Genomic DNA, 12,485 nt, shown 5'->3' with positions numbered 1-12,485 from the left:
TGGGCTGGACAATTCAGAGAGGGCCTGGACACCTTTGTACTTTAGACACATGTCCTGGAAAGGGCTTCAGTGGCTCCTGGGCTGGGCTGGGTGGGCTTCCTTGGGGGACAGGAGTGAGCCAGTGTCCACAGGTTTCCTCATGAGGCTGCCCTGATGACCCTAGGACCAGGACAAAAAGGTGACCATGGGGACCTCCTGCCTTCTACTGCAAGCTAGCTCCCCAGCCTCCCTGGACTAGTCTCTGGCAACCCTATGGGCCTGCAGAGGTGCCCACCAGAGCTCGGTCATGGAGGGGGCCCCATGCAGCCTTTCCAGGGCTGATGTCTACTCTCTCACTGCATTCTTAGGTGCCCCACTACTCCACCCCCACCATTTCTCTTTAGCTCCTGCAAGGGTCACTCCCCAGCCCTGTCCTCAACAGCAGAAGGTCACAGTGTCTGGACTTCAGGAGATCCAGCCCCCAGCCAGGCCTATGTCAGCAAGGGCCGACGGGAGGCTCTGACGGGTGCCACGCCCAGCCTCCTGGCTTCTTCAGCCACAGGCAACACAGGTTTGAAGCCTGGCTTCCTGCCACTGTGGCTGGAGTGACTGTCAAGAGCGGGTGACCATCTGGAGGACTGAGGTCCAGTCTGGACAGGCTGTCAGAACACCAAGACGCAGACCCAAGGCCCCAGGCCTGGATCCCTTCCCCCTCCCACTGTAGGCTGCTCTTGGCCAGGGCTAGATCAGGCAATCAGAGCTCTGGTGGGGGGACACTGGGAAGCACAGGGGTGGGGTGTGTGTGCCCAAATCCCCACTCTTCCTTCTAGGTAAGGTGACCAGATTTCAACATTGGTAAAGCGGGACACCATTGATAAAACGCATATCCTGGTGAAATAGCCACAGGGCAGCCGAAAACCGTGTACCCTAGCTTGTCGTGCATTCTTCCCAAACATCGGGACTTTTTTAAAATGCCACAGGACGTGGGAAAAATTGTTCAAAATCAGGACTGTCCGGCCCAAAGTGGGACGTCTGGTAACCTTATTCTAGGGGAGAGTCCGCTGGTACAGCCTGCCCAGAGTACTGATGTCCCAGAAATTACTCATGGCCCCTGGAGGGAGGAGCAGTCAAGGACCTGGGCCAGCGGGGTCAGCCTGCTGCTGCTGCCCAGCCACAGGTGGACCAAGGAAGGCAGGGAGCAGGCTGGGTGGCAAAGTGGGAATCTGTTTACTCCCTGAGCAGGCCTTCTGCCTTCAAAAGCATGGAGACTCAGGAAGCTTAGAGGGGGTGATGATGGGGGGGTTGGACCTCAGCAAGCCCCACCTTGGGGTGAGGCCACTTTCTGTCTTCAGTTCACTCCCCAGGGCCAGGACAGGCTCTGCCCCAGCGCGGACACCTGCGCACGACAGCGCTTTGTGGTTTGGTGCTGGGGCCCTGCTCTGGCATTGGCCGGGGAGGTGCACGGGTGGGCTGAGGCTGCGCAGGGCTGGGTCTTGAGCCCTCACAGGTGTACAGTGTTGGGGCAGGCGTCCTTTGAGAGGCGAGATACTAGCCGTGAGCCGCCCCTCTGGCCCAGAGTCTCTGGCCCTGTGGCCAGGCCCGGGGACCACCTTTCTTTGGGGTCCAGGGCTTCGCCGGGCCCGCTGGGGTCGGGCTCGGGCTCTCCATGCCCCTGCTCATCAGGGACCCCCACAAACTTGGCCTCTACAGTCCAGCCCGCTCAGCCACCGGGACTTGGGCCCGCCAGCCCGGGCCCGCGACCTCCCCTTCTCCACCCCGCCGCGCCTCCTGGGCCATTGAGATGCAAATTGTCCCCAATTGTCGTCGAGGCAGCGAGGCACGGCGCGGCGGCGGCGCAGGATCCCTCCGCTGCACGGGCCAAACTTCGGGTCGGGGAAACTTGGAGGCGACAAGTAGTGCCTGCGCCGGCCCTTGCGGCGCGGGCCCCACCGAGGGGCGCATGCCGGGGGCGTGCAGCTGCGGGGAGCGGCAGGCCCGGGCGCGGGGTTCCGAGAGATCGGGGGCGGGGCGGGACGGGGCTTCCAGGAGGCGGGGCCTCGCGGCGAGGCGGGCGGGGCGGGCCCGACGGGGCGGAGCGCACGCCCGCCGCGCGCCTCACTAGAGCCTCGGCCACGGGAGCGAGCGCAGCGCAGCGCGCGGGCCGAGCGCGACTGAGCCTCCGCGAGCCGAGCCCGCGCCGGAACCCCGAGAGCCCGCGCCGCCCGCCCGCCCGCCCGCCCCGGGCAGCAGAGGGCGGAACGCAAGCCCCGGCGCGAGCGCGCCCAGCCGGCCGCCCGGGGAAGCAGGCATGCCGTCGCTCCTGGCGCCGCTGCTCTGCCTGGCACTGCTGCCCGCGCTCCCCGCCGCACGAGGTAGGCGCACCCGCGGCCCGCAACTCCACGCCGAGCTCCTCGCCAACTTGTCCGCGCGCGCGTCCCGAGGGACCTGGCGGGGCGGGGGCTCCGGGAGGCTGGGCCGGGCCGGGGCCGCTCCCACCCTCTGGGCCGGGCGGACTCACGCTGCCCGGCCGGGGGACCGCACAGAAGGCGGGTGCGGGGCGGCGATGGGCGGGAGCGGGGGTCCCGGGACCCCGCCGCCCGCTCGCCTTCCCGGGCTGCGCGTGGGCTCGTGGCGGGCGGCCGCGCGGACTGCTTGCACTTTTCGATTTGAACGTAGTCGGTTTTGGTTTCCTGTTGCTTCTCGGGGCCATTTGTCGTCTCTCTGCGCATCGGGCCCGCGCCTGGGGCGGATGTCGGGGCGCCGAGCTTGGGGTCGGGGCGCCGCGCCCTCCTCCGCTCAGCCTCTCGGCCGGGTCCCACTGGCCCCCTGCCCTTCAGGAAGGTTCGCGCGAGCTGGAGCGTGGGGCGGCGGAGGGAGCGCTCAGGACCCCCGGGGGGTCCCCGAGGAGAGCCCCGCCCCCAGGCTGGATCTCTGGGGGAGTGTGGGACCCGCGACATAGCCTTTGGTGGCGGGGTGGGGGAGCACCCTCTGTGGAACTAACTTTCGCTTTACTCTGCGGAGTTCAAGTTTGGCGAACTTGGGGGCAGAGCGAGCGAGCGAGCGAGCGAGCGAGCGAGCGAGAGAGAGAGAGAGAGAGAGAGAGAGAGAGAGAGAGAGAGAGAGAGAGAGAGACTGAGACTTGGGAGAGGGCGCGTTTCCAAGCCGGCTTCCCCTCTCCATCCCGTCCCGCCCTCCGTCTCCCCCCCACCCCCCCCACCCCGAGAATCGGGAATCGAGTCATGGAGCGCTCTCCTCCCAGAAAGTTGGCGGTGAGAATTTTCCTCCCTTCGGAAAGTTGAGACCCTGTCACAGCGCCGCCCCGCCCCCGCAGAGGGCTGCAGCCCAGCGAGTGGGATGGAAAAGGAGGGGTGCCACTCCCCGCTCGGGAGTGGGGTCCCATTCCCTCCCCCTGGGGCCCTCCGCGCGCCCCTGGGTGTGGCGGGCTGCCCTGAGGCTGCCCGCGCGGGAGCAGGTATTGGGTGTCCGCCGAGGCGGGGCGGCCCGGCGACAATGGGCAGCTCTGATTCCGCTGCCGGCACTTTGTTGGCGGGCGGGGCGGCGGGCCGCGCAGCTGTCGCATTTTCCCACGAGCGGGAGCCCAGTGTGGCCGCCCCCACCCCTCCCCTCTGCTCGCCCCCCTCCCCCAGCACGTTGGAACATCAAGGCAACCTCATTGGCTGGGTGGGGGCCCCAGCCTCCCTGCGCTCAGGGGAAGACGGGCGGGGGGGGGTAAGGGGGGGGCTGCTGTCCCTGAGGTGCAAATTTGGGGAGTGGCCAAGGGTCAGCTCCTCATTCTTTGCTGCTGCCGAGGACCGCCACTATTACCAGCCTCCACTTGGGTCACCACCTGTCCACCTGCCAGCCCTCCAGCCCCCATCTCCAACTTTGGAACCTGGAAGCCTTTGGGGGTTCATATAGGGAGGGGGTCCTGCGACCCCAGAAGTGAGCAGAGTCCCCTAAATGAGGTCTGATGGTGCACTCAGACCAAAGCTGGTGGCCAGGGCTGGCTGGCCCTCTGTCCCCAGAAGCCGCCGTCCTGGGCAGGCCCCTCAGCTGACCCCATTTCTCTTGTGCCGCCCACCCCCCAGGCCTGCTGTGTTCCCAGCCCGAGGAGACCTGCTTGAATGGCGGGAAATGTGAAGTGTTTGCGGATGGCACCGAGGCCTGTGTGTGAGTATGCGCCCCTCAGGGACCTGTTGCTTTGGGGGAAACTAGATGGAGCCCTGGCCGCTGGGCAGCCAGGACCCAACACTAGGCCATTGTCTGTGAAGATGGCCCAGAAGCTGGGAAAGTCACGTGCTGACTTTTATTGGACAAAGTCTCGCAATTACTTAATCACTCACAATTAGGCCACGTGTGAGCAGGCTGGCCTGGGAGGGGCCACCTTGGCCTGCTGGGCCCTGAGTGCAAATTCTGAAGTTCGTTTCTCCCCGAAGCCCCTGAGAAACCGCAGGGCTGTGGAGGGCTCAGGACCCCCTCCTTCTGTCAGCAGGCAGGGTATTGCCCCCACCCGTGGGCAGGGGATGCTCTCAGAAGGAAATTGGTGAGCCGGTGCAAAGTCAAACCCCGAGGCCTACCCTCCAGGACCTGAGGTTCCTCTCTCAGAGGGGGTGACCACTGGGCAGACGAGCCTGGGGGGGTGCCCTCCTGGCTCAGACCTCAGCTGGCTGGAGTGTGGGCTTGGGGCCCAGTGAGCTTCGTGGAGTGCCAGCGTGCCCCCCCCCCCCCCCACCACAGTCCAAGCTGGGCTGATGTCCTTCAACTTGAGTTGTTTCCTGAGGAGAATACTGAGGAGGTCCTGGGACGGGTCCACCCACTGACCGCCCCATTCCCCTGACAACGGTGGGCCCACCAGCAGCCTCAGGCCCCCTCCCACGCCCCCCCCACCCCCGCACCCTGGAGCCAATTACGCAGCCTGTGAGCAAGCAAGAGCGAATTGCCTGGCTGAGCGGCAGGCCTTTGTCAGACCCTGATGAATGCGAGCTCTTTTTTTAAAATTTTTTTTTTTTTTTTTTGCTTTTTGGGGGCCGTCTCCCCCTGCAGAAGCCACAGGGACGCTTGATGCCCTAAATCTTGTTTCCTTTCATTCAGAGCCGACAGCTGGGATTCCGTGGCAGTGCACCACCATTGTTGGGCAGGAGGATTAATGCGGTGTGATTAATTATGCACGGCTTCCCAGAATGCCCCCTCCCCCCTCGGTCCCCATTCAGGAGGCAGCTAGACGCTTAAAACTGCTGCTGAGGACTTTGGGAGTGAAGGGGGGTCCCCCCTTCCCCCACACGATGATGGTGCAGAGTTGGTGTGGTCCTTTCCTGAGCTCCCAGGGTGTGAAGTCCTGACCCAGGAGGAGGCTGGGGAGGGTCTGGGGTCTGCTTGACTGAAGATGGCATTGAGGGTGGGGGCTGTGGCAGCCCCCCCACCCCATCTCCACCTCCTTTTATTGTTGCAAAGACATTTCCAGAGAACCAGATTATGGTATGAGCGCCCAGACCTGGGGTCCTGGGCCCTCCCCTGCACCCTCTAGCCCCCACAAAGTCTCTGGCTCAGCCCCACTTTCACCCGCCTGCACCCCTCTCCTTGGCGGGAAAGCTGCCCCCAGTTTGGCCGGGCGCTCTGCCAAGTGCGGTCCACAGAGACCCCCATTGTGCTCGACCCGCAAATCTAGCTAGGGTGGGGGTGGGTGTGGGCAGCAGTGGAGAGGCCAGCACTGGGTCTGTACCTTTGGGCAGCTCCCTGCTTGGGGTGCAGGGTCAGCCCCGTCTTGGAAGAGGCTGCCAGCCCCTGGCAGAAGTCCATTTCTCTCTGCCCTTGGGGAGCTAGCACTGGCGGGAGTAGTAGAGACTACGTCCTCTGCCCCAGGAGTCCCGAGCCCAGCGTGGCTCAGGCCCCAGGCCACAGTGCCCAGCCGTGGCCTCGGAAGCTTCTCTGGCACTTCTGTGCTGACTGCCGGCTGAGTCATAGTCCGCACCCCTGGATGCCAGTCAGGTGGCTGGAGCGCTGGACTAGGGGTGGGAGGGTGGTGTGATTGCCTGGGGCTGGGAGCCATGGGTGGGCTCCCACATAGGCCCTCACCTGGGGTCGACCTCTGGATGCTTCTGTGTACAGGTGGGGACCTCATGGGGAGGGGCGCCCCCGTCCTCTCCCTGCTGGTCACTTCTGAGTAGGGGAGGTTGGCATATGGGTGCAAGACTGGAGGCCTGTCTGTCTGTCCCCACCCCTGTTCGTGGGGGTTTAGAGTTTGGGGTGTCTTTAGTAGGAACCCTAGTGTGGTGGGCTGTTCATCGCATGGTCAGTGGTTCAAAGTTGCTGGTGGATCTCCAGAGAAAGATGAGGCTTCTTACTCGCGCTAGGGTGTGCTGTCTCAGAAGCCCAGGGGGACACCTCTGTGCTGTCCTGGGGGGTCATGAGTCAGAATGGACCCAGTGGCAGCAGGAGCCGGGTAGCACAGTGGGTGATGGGTCTGGCTGCCGTCCACAAGGCCAGCGCTTCACACTCACCGTGAGGCTCTCTGGCCTGGTGAAGACCGACAGCCTCTGAATCCCTCAGGGGCAGTTCTGACCTGTCCTGTAAGGTCGCTGGGAGTGGGCATTGCCTTGAGGGCAGCCAGTGTGGCATTTGGGTTAGGGACAGAGCCTGGCGTGCTGTCCCCTGACTGGGGTCTGGCAGGTCTTTCCCTGTAGATGCTCCTGGGCTTGAGACCTGGCCCAGAGACCTGGGGTTATTGCCCTGCTGGGACTCCGTCTGCCTGTCCAAGCCATAGGCTGAGGAGTGGCCGCCCTTGGATGCCTGGACTTCACTGGGCCATAGGCCATAGGCCCATCTCCTTGGGGCCTGACTTGCTGATCTCCGGGGAGTGGGGGTGGGTGGGTGGGGACTGCAAACGCTGTGGGGCTGCTTGGGGAGGGTGTTTGGGTTTTCTTTTGAGGGGCCCTCAGGCTGTAGCTCTGGGGCGCGGGGGAGCCCAGGTGAGCATAGGAAGGAAGCCAGGTTCCCCAGCTCTGATGCTGTGTGACATGGACGTGGCTCCTGGCCTCCGCGGGAGAGGCAGCGGGGTGGTGTCCCCAGCACGTGGCCAGTCATACAGATGCCACCTGGCCTCATCTGTCCACCCCTGCTCCCTGCCCCACCCCCCTGCCAGCACCGAGGGTGGTATTGGCTTGCTCCCCCTCTGAAGCCCGCCACCGGTCGCTGCACTCCAAGGTGGTGGTGGGGGGGGTGGTTGGGAAAAAACTTGATCAGAGGGAATGTGTCACCTGCCTTGTCAGTGTGGGGGGCGGGGACGCCATGGGGGGCGGGCGGGGTGTGCAGCAGGGGGAGGCGGGGCCTCCTTGGCTGACTCTGCCTCAGAACGGAAACTGATGTTTTTTCCATTGAGAAAATAATATTTTTTTTAACCAGAAAGAAGGGGGTGACCTTAGCAGGAAGGGGGTGGAGCAGGGCAGACAGGGAGCAAGGGGCCCGAGCAGGGCCTGAGTATGGGGGCTGGGACCTCCAGATGGACAAGGGAGGCAGGTAGCTAGGGCAGGTCTGCCTCCACCCCAACCACAGGTGGTACTCCATGGGAGTCCCGGGTGGCTTGGCCTTCAAGGCAGGTGGGCCTCCCTGCTGGGTGAGGGGTTGTGCCCTCTGTGTGTGTGTGTGTGTGTGTGTGTGTGTGTGTAGGGGGGAGCTAACCCACCCCCTGTCCCCTTGGGACACAGCACTTCAGAGTAGGCTGCTTGCTCCTCAGCACTGTAGGGACATGGACTGGGAGTGAAGGTCTGCAATTGTTTCCGGTCCTGAAATCCAGACTGTCAGCCGGCTGGTGTCCCACGTGACTCATTGTCCCTACGCGTCCCAGGACAAAGCCAAACTTTGGAGCCTGGTGCATCACCACTTTGCCAGCAGCAGGCCCAGGGCACTGTCCCGTGGCCTGGAAAATGCCTGATGGCCCTCAGCTCCCACGAGCCCAGATGGGCCTTTCTCTAACAGAGAATGTGGACCGTGCAGGTTCTAGAGTCCAGAGCCAGGCAGGGCCCCTCCCCGGGCCTCCGTTCCCCCTGCCTAAAGAGGCTGGTCTGCATGGTCCCTGGAGCCCCCTGCATCAGTGTCCAGGTGGGCCTGGACCTGAGTGAGGGCAGGCCATGGAGGGCAGCCATGGGGTGGGGCGGGCAGAGATGCCCAAGGGTCAAACCTGGCCAGGCAGCTAGACAGGTTCTGCCAGTCCGGGGCTGCTCCTGCCTACCCAGGCACAGACACACCTGCTGGGGGTTAGTGACTGATGGGGTGTGGCCAGAGGATGCTCTTGAAGCAGCGTCTTTGGTCCCCGGGGAGACAAGGAGGGTGGCCCCATCCTCAGAGCACAAAGACTGGACTTTTTTCTTTCAGGGTGGGGGGGTGTCAATGTATATACACCCACTCAAAAGGTCAATGCTGTCATGGTGGTGACTCCTAGTGACCTTCTAGGACAGAGTAGAGCCGCCCCTGTGGGTTTCTGAGACTGCTCATCAGTGCTTGGTGGGATGGCTGGTGGTTTCAAACTGTCGACCTTGTTAGCAGTCCATCTCCCAGCCCACCGAGCCACGAGGACTGTGTGGACATGTACATATACAGACAGGTGTACGTGCACAGATATGTGCGTCTCTTGCACATCTGTGGGTTTATACGAGAACGCATACAGCCAGAGCACTGCCGTCAACCGATTCAGACTCGCAGTGACCCGGTAAAGCGGTGTGTGTGTGTGTGTGTGTGTGTGTGTGTGTGTGTGTGTGTGTGTGTGTGCATGTGCGTGTGTTCTGGGCACTGGGTCTCTCAAGGCTGTGATCTTTCCAAGCAGGACCTGCCTTCCCGGGTGCCCCGTATTGAGGGCAGGGCTCGCTGAAAAGGCTGCAGCCCATTCTGTTCTCTATTGGTTCTGCCATCCCGTGAACCGTGGGGACCCCTGGTCACCACCCTGGCTGTTTCTGAGGCAGCAACTTGGTGGCCTGAAGCTGGTCTTGGAGTGCCTCAGTCCAGCCTATCCCCTCGCCCCTCCGGTGCCACCCCAGGGCAGTCACTCACGCTTCAGTGGGAATTAGTTAGGTGGAAAGTGGTGGGCAGTCCCGTGAATGGGATTCTGGGACCTTCTTGCCCAGCGTCCCAGCCCCAGATTGCAGGCACCTCTGCGAGCCCTTCCCTGGAGGCGTCAGGGACTGGCTACAGGTCAGCCAGCAGGGCCCATGGGTGGCGGGCACCGACAAACAAGGTGCCTGTCTCTGCAACCTCTCGGCTACCCTGAGCCAGGCTGTTTATCCCTGGGGCTCCAGGACTTGGTCCTCCCTTCATGCTGCCACTCTCCCTGGCCCCACCTAGCTTCTGGACACCGATCAGCCCGGGGGGTGCGCAGGGGGGGGGCCTGCTTTCTCCCGTGAGCAGACTGCACCTCCTCATCCACGGGCACATGGTGGCGGGGCCACCCCCGATAGAGAGCACCCAGTGACTGTCCCTTCCTCTCGGGCAGCCTGACATGAGACCATAGCCTCTAGACGGACACCCGCTTGTCCTCGGGCGGCTGGGCTGCGTGTGTGTGCTTTTCCGGCCTCCCCCAGGTCTGTGGGGGTCCTGTGCCTTCTGCTGTGGAACTCTCTCACCCTGCCCCCCACCCGATGCCCCGGGACAGGCAGCCTTCTGGAAGGGGTGCTGCCCCCCAACACATGCTGGGGGGATGGGCCTATCCTGCTCGTACCCCTCCCTCCCTGCATCTCCTGAGATGAAGCTGCTGCTTTGAAGGGGGCATGACATGGGGGGGGCACCCCAAGGTCTGACTTCTGCCCAAGTGGGCCATTGACCCGGCCAGAACCCCGGCACCTCAGTCTGGCTGGGACAGGGTAGAAGCTCTGACCAGAGCAGGGCGCCTGGCTGTGTCTGCCGTAGGCTCTCGGGGGCTGGGCACGGCTGCTCTGGGGGCTGGGTAAGCAGCTCCCGACCTGCTGCTGACATGCGTGATTTGCTGGTCACTTTTTCTCATGGAGCGAAGAAACTGGGACTGCGGCTGCTGGCCGTGTGGTCCCCAGGCCCCTGTTGGTGCAGAGGGGAGCTGGGGGCAGCTCGCTGGCTGCCAGAGCCTCATCCTGTGTCCATCCCAAGCACCTGTGCTCAGGACTCGGGGCTTGGGCAGTGAGGAGCAGCCAGGCGGTGGCCGGGCCATGAGTCACCCAGCCGCAGGTGTTTGCCCGGCGGACCTGATAAGAGACTTGCATGGTGGTCACGTCAGAGAAAAGTCGTTAGCCTGTCAGTCACGTTCTCCGTAACGGGCGCCCCGACGACATGGGGTACTTTGAGGAGAGGTGCCCCTGTCTGGTACCCCCACCTGCTTGTCCCTGTAATTAGGGCGGCCGCCTGGCCCTGATACCACCTGCTGCCTGCATGCAGATGACGAGACAGCTGAGCCAGGGGCCCTAGAGGAGGCTGGGGGTGCTGCCCCCCCCCGCCCGGCCCTGCCGGGGCCCTCAAGGACTAGAGTGGGGGGCCCTTCGAGAGCAGCGAGGAGGCAGACACGTGTGAGTGGAGTGGGTGGGAAGGTTCACCCGGGCTGAGGCCGGCGGGGCTGCGGGCTGCCTCCCACCATTTCCTCTGCGCATTGGTTGTTGGTGAGCGGAAACACCACAGTTACTGGAAATGAGGGCTGGGAGAAGCCAGATGCCGGCAGCCCTGTGCTTTCCCCAGGGCCCTCCCTGCAGTGAGGGTCGTCCTGTGGGAAGCCCCCCGCCCGCCGACAGACAGGCCTCCTGACTTCCCCTGCTGCGGGCCGAGCAGACAGCCTCTGCCATATGGGGTGGGGAGTCCCCAGGGAGCCTGGCGAAGCTGTGAGTGCCCCTCAGAGGCCCTAGGCGTCCAGGACCCAGCCAGCAGGGCCCTCAGCCAGCCCTTACCGTTGCCATGCCTGGTGCTCGGCCAGGCCCTGCCCTGGTCACACCTGGGTGCTCAGCAGGCACAGTCCCTTTCCTGGTCACACCTGGGCAGGTAGCAGCAGGTGGCTGGGCAGCTGTTGGGCTCACCCTACTCTGAGCTGCGCCCATGCCCACTGCCACCGCTGGGCTTTTGTTACGGACTCTGCCTGTGACCTGCATGTTAGCTGGTGACTGGGGTGTGTGGCCCCTGAATGAGGGCCTCACAGGTGTACAGACCTGCGGTCTGGCCCCTCACAGGTGGGCCCTCTGCGCAGGCAGGTGGTTGTTCGTGTTACCTCCCAGTTCTGCTGATCCATGTGCAGCTGTAGTGATGGAGGGTCACCCCTGAGCCCCACACCCCAGCTCCTAGACCTCACTGAGAGTACCCGCTCCCCCAAAGGGTCCCACCCAGAGCCTGGTCACAGTGTGCAGAACTCGGGAGAGGTTGTGTGGGTTCAGGGGCAGATTGAGGGTTCTGATGAGCTTGTGAGGGTCGGGGAAGGTTTGGGAGAGGCCAGTAGATTCAGGCAGGATTTGAGGGTTCAGATGAGGTTCTGTGGGGTATAGGGAGGCGTGGTTCAGTGAGGTTTGTTGTGTCTGGGAGAGGTTATGCCACATGGGGGGCAAGGCAGGGGTTTGCTCAGGTGTCAGGACTGGGTTGGCCGGAGCCGGGAGCAGCATCCTCTGTCAGGCATTCCCTCTGTGGACAGAGGTGGGGAGCGGAGTTGGTGGTGGGGGAAATGGCTTGCTCAGCTGCCCAGGCTACCGGACAGCTTACAAGCGGGACAGCGAGGCCTGGTTGGGGTCCATGCTGCACACAGACAGGCTGGGGGAGGGGGGTGACTGGTCTCCAGGGAGCAGTGTAGGAATTCAAGAAGCCTCTGTCTGTCTGCTGGGGGCCACCAGCGTCGGGCGTCTTTGAGGTGCACTGTGCCCATCCCCTGTGCTGAGGGTGGTGGGAGAGCACCTTGTTGGGGCACTGAAGACCCCCCCAACCCAACCCCCCATGCCATGGGACCCTTCTGCTGGGTGAGGCAGTGGTGCTGAGGCCCCTCCCCACCCCCGGCTTGGGTTTCAGCCGGCCTGTGGGATGTGAGCGGGCATTGTCCGAGTGGCAGGCTCTGGGGATCAGGTGGTCAGGCGGGAAATGCAGGCTGAGGGTGGGGCAGCTGCGGGGGTGAGGGGCTGGATGACACCCCCCTCCCCTCCGCCTCTTTCCCAGGGAGCTTCCTCCGTGTTGTCTGTCCCCATCAGCACTGGCATCTGGCTCCCTGGAGAGAAGGGGATGAAGGCTCACTCCCAGGGCCCTACTGTCTGTGATATCGCCTACCCCTGGCCTCGGTGTTCCCTTCTGTGAAACGGGCCTGGTGCCAGTCCTATGCGTACAGTGTGCCCCGGGCTGGGTGGTACTCATGAATTGCTGGGTACTGCACGGCTGTGGGGGCACCTGTGTCCCCTGCACCCGGGTGTCCTTTGTGGATGCTGGGCTGAGCCGGGGGAAGGTTGCTGGTGTCAGTTGGTGGCCTGAGAAGCCCACCTATGCTTGCTGATGTAATAGCCCCCCTGGGTGCTGTTCTGCCGGTGGCCTGGCCCTCTGTC

General features: G+C 63.7%; 1 protein-coding gene across 1 annotated transcript in view; it reads left to right on the top strand.

Moving 5' to 3' along the window:
• Positions 1 to 2,225: 2,225 nt before the first annotated feature.
• NOTCH1 (notch receptor 1) overlaps positions 2,226 to 12,485 on the top strand; it is a 35,873-nt gene continuing 25,613 nt past the window's right edge. The window contains exons 1-2 of the mRNA XM_075559824.1: positions 2,226 to 2,351; positions 4,068 to 4,149. Of these exons, the coding sequence (XP_075415939.1) occupies positions 2,288 to 2,351; positions 4,068 to 4,149 (146 nt within the window). The 5' untranslated portion in view covers positions 2,226 to 2,287. The remainder of the gene's footprint in view (positions 2,352 to 4,067; positions 4,150 to 12,485) is intronic.

This window comes from Tenrec ecaudatus, chromosome 10 (genome assembly GCF_050624435.1).
Source record: "Tenrec ecaudatus isolate mTenEca1 chromosome 10, mTenEca1.hap1, whole genome shotgun sequence".
Taxonomy (NCBI): Eukaryota; Metazoa; Chordata; class Mammalia; order Afrosoricida; family Tenrecidae; genus Tenrec; species Tenrec ecaudatus.
The sequence above is the reverse complement of the archived record's forward strand: the minus strand, read 5'-3'. Positions and strand labels throughout refer to the sequence as shown.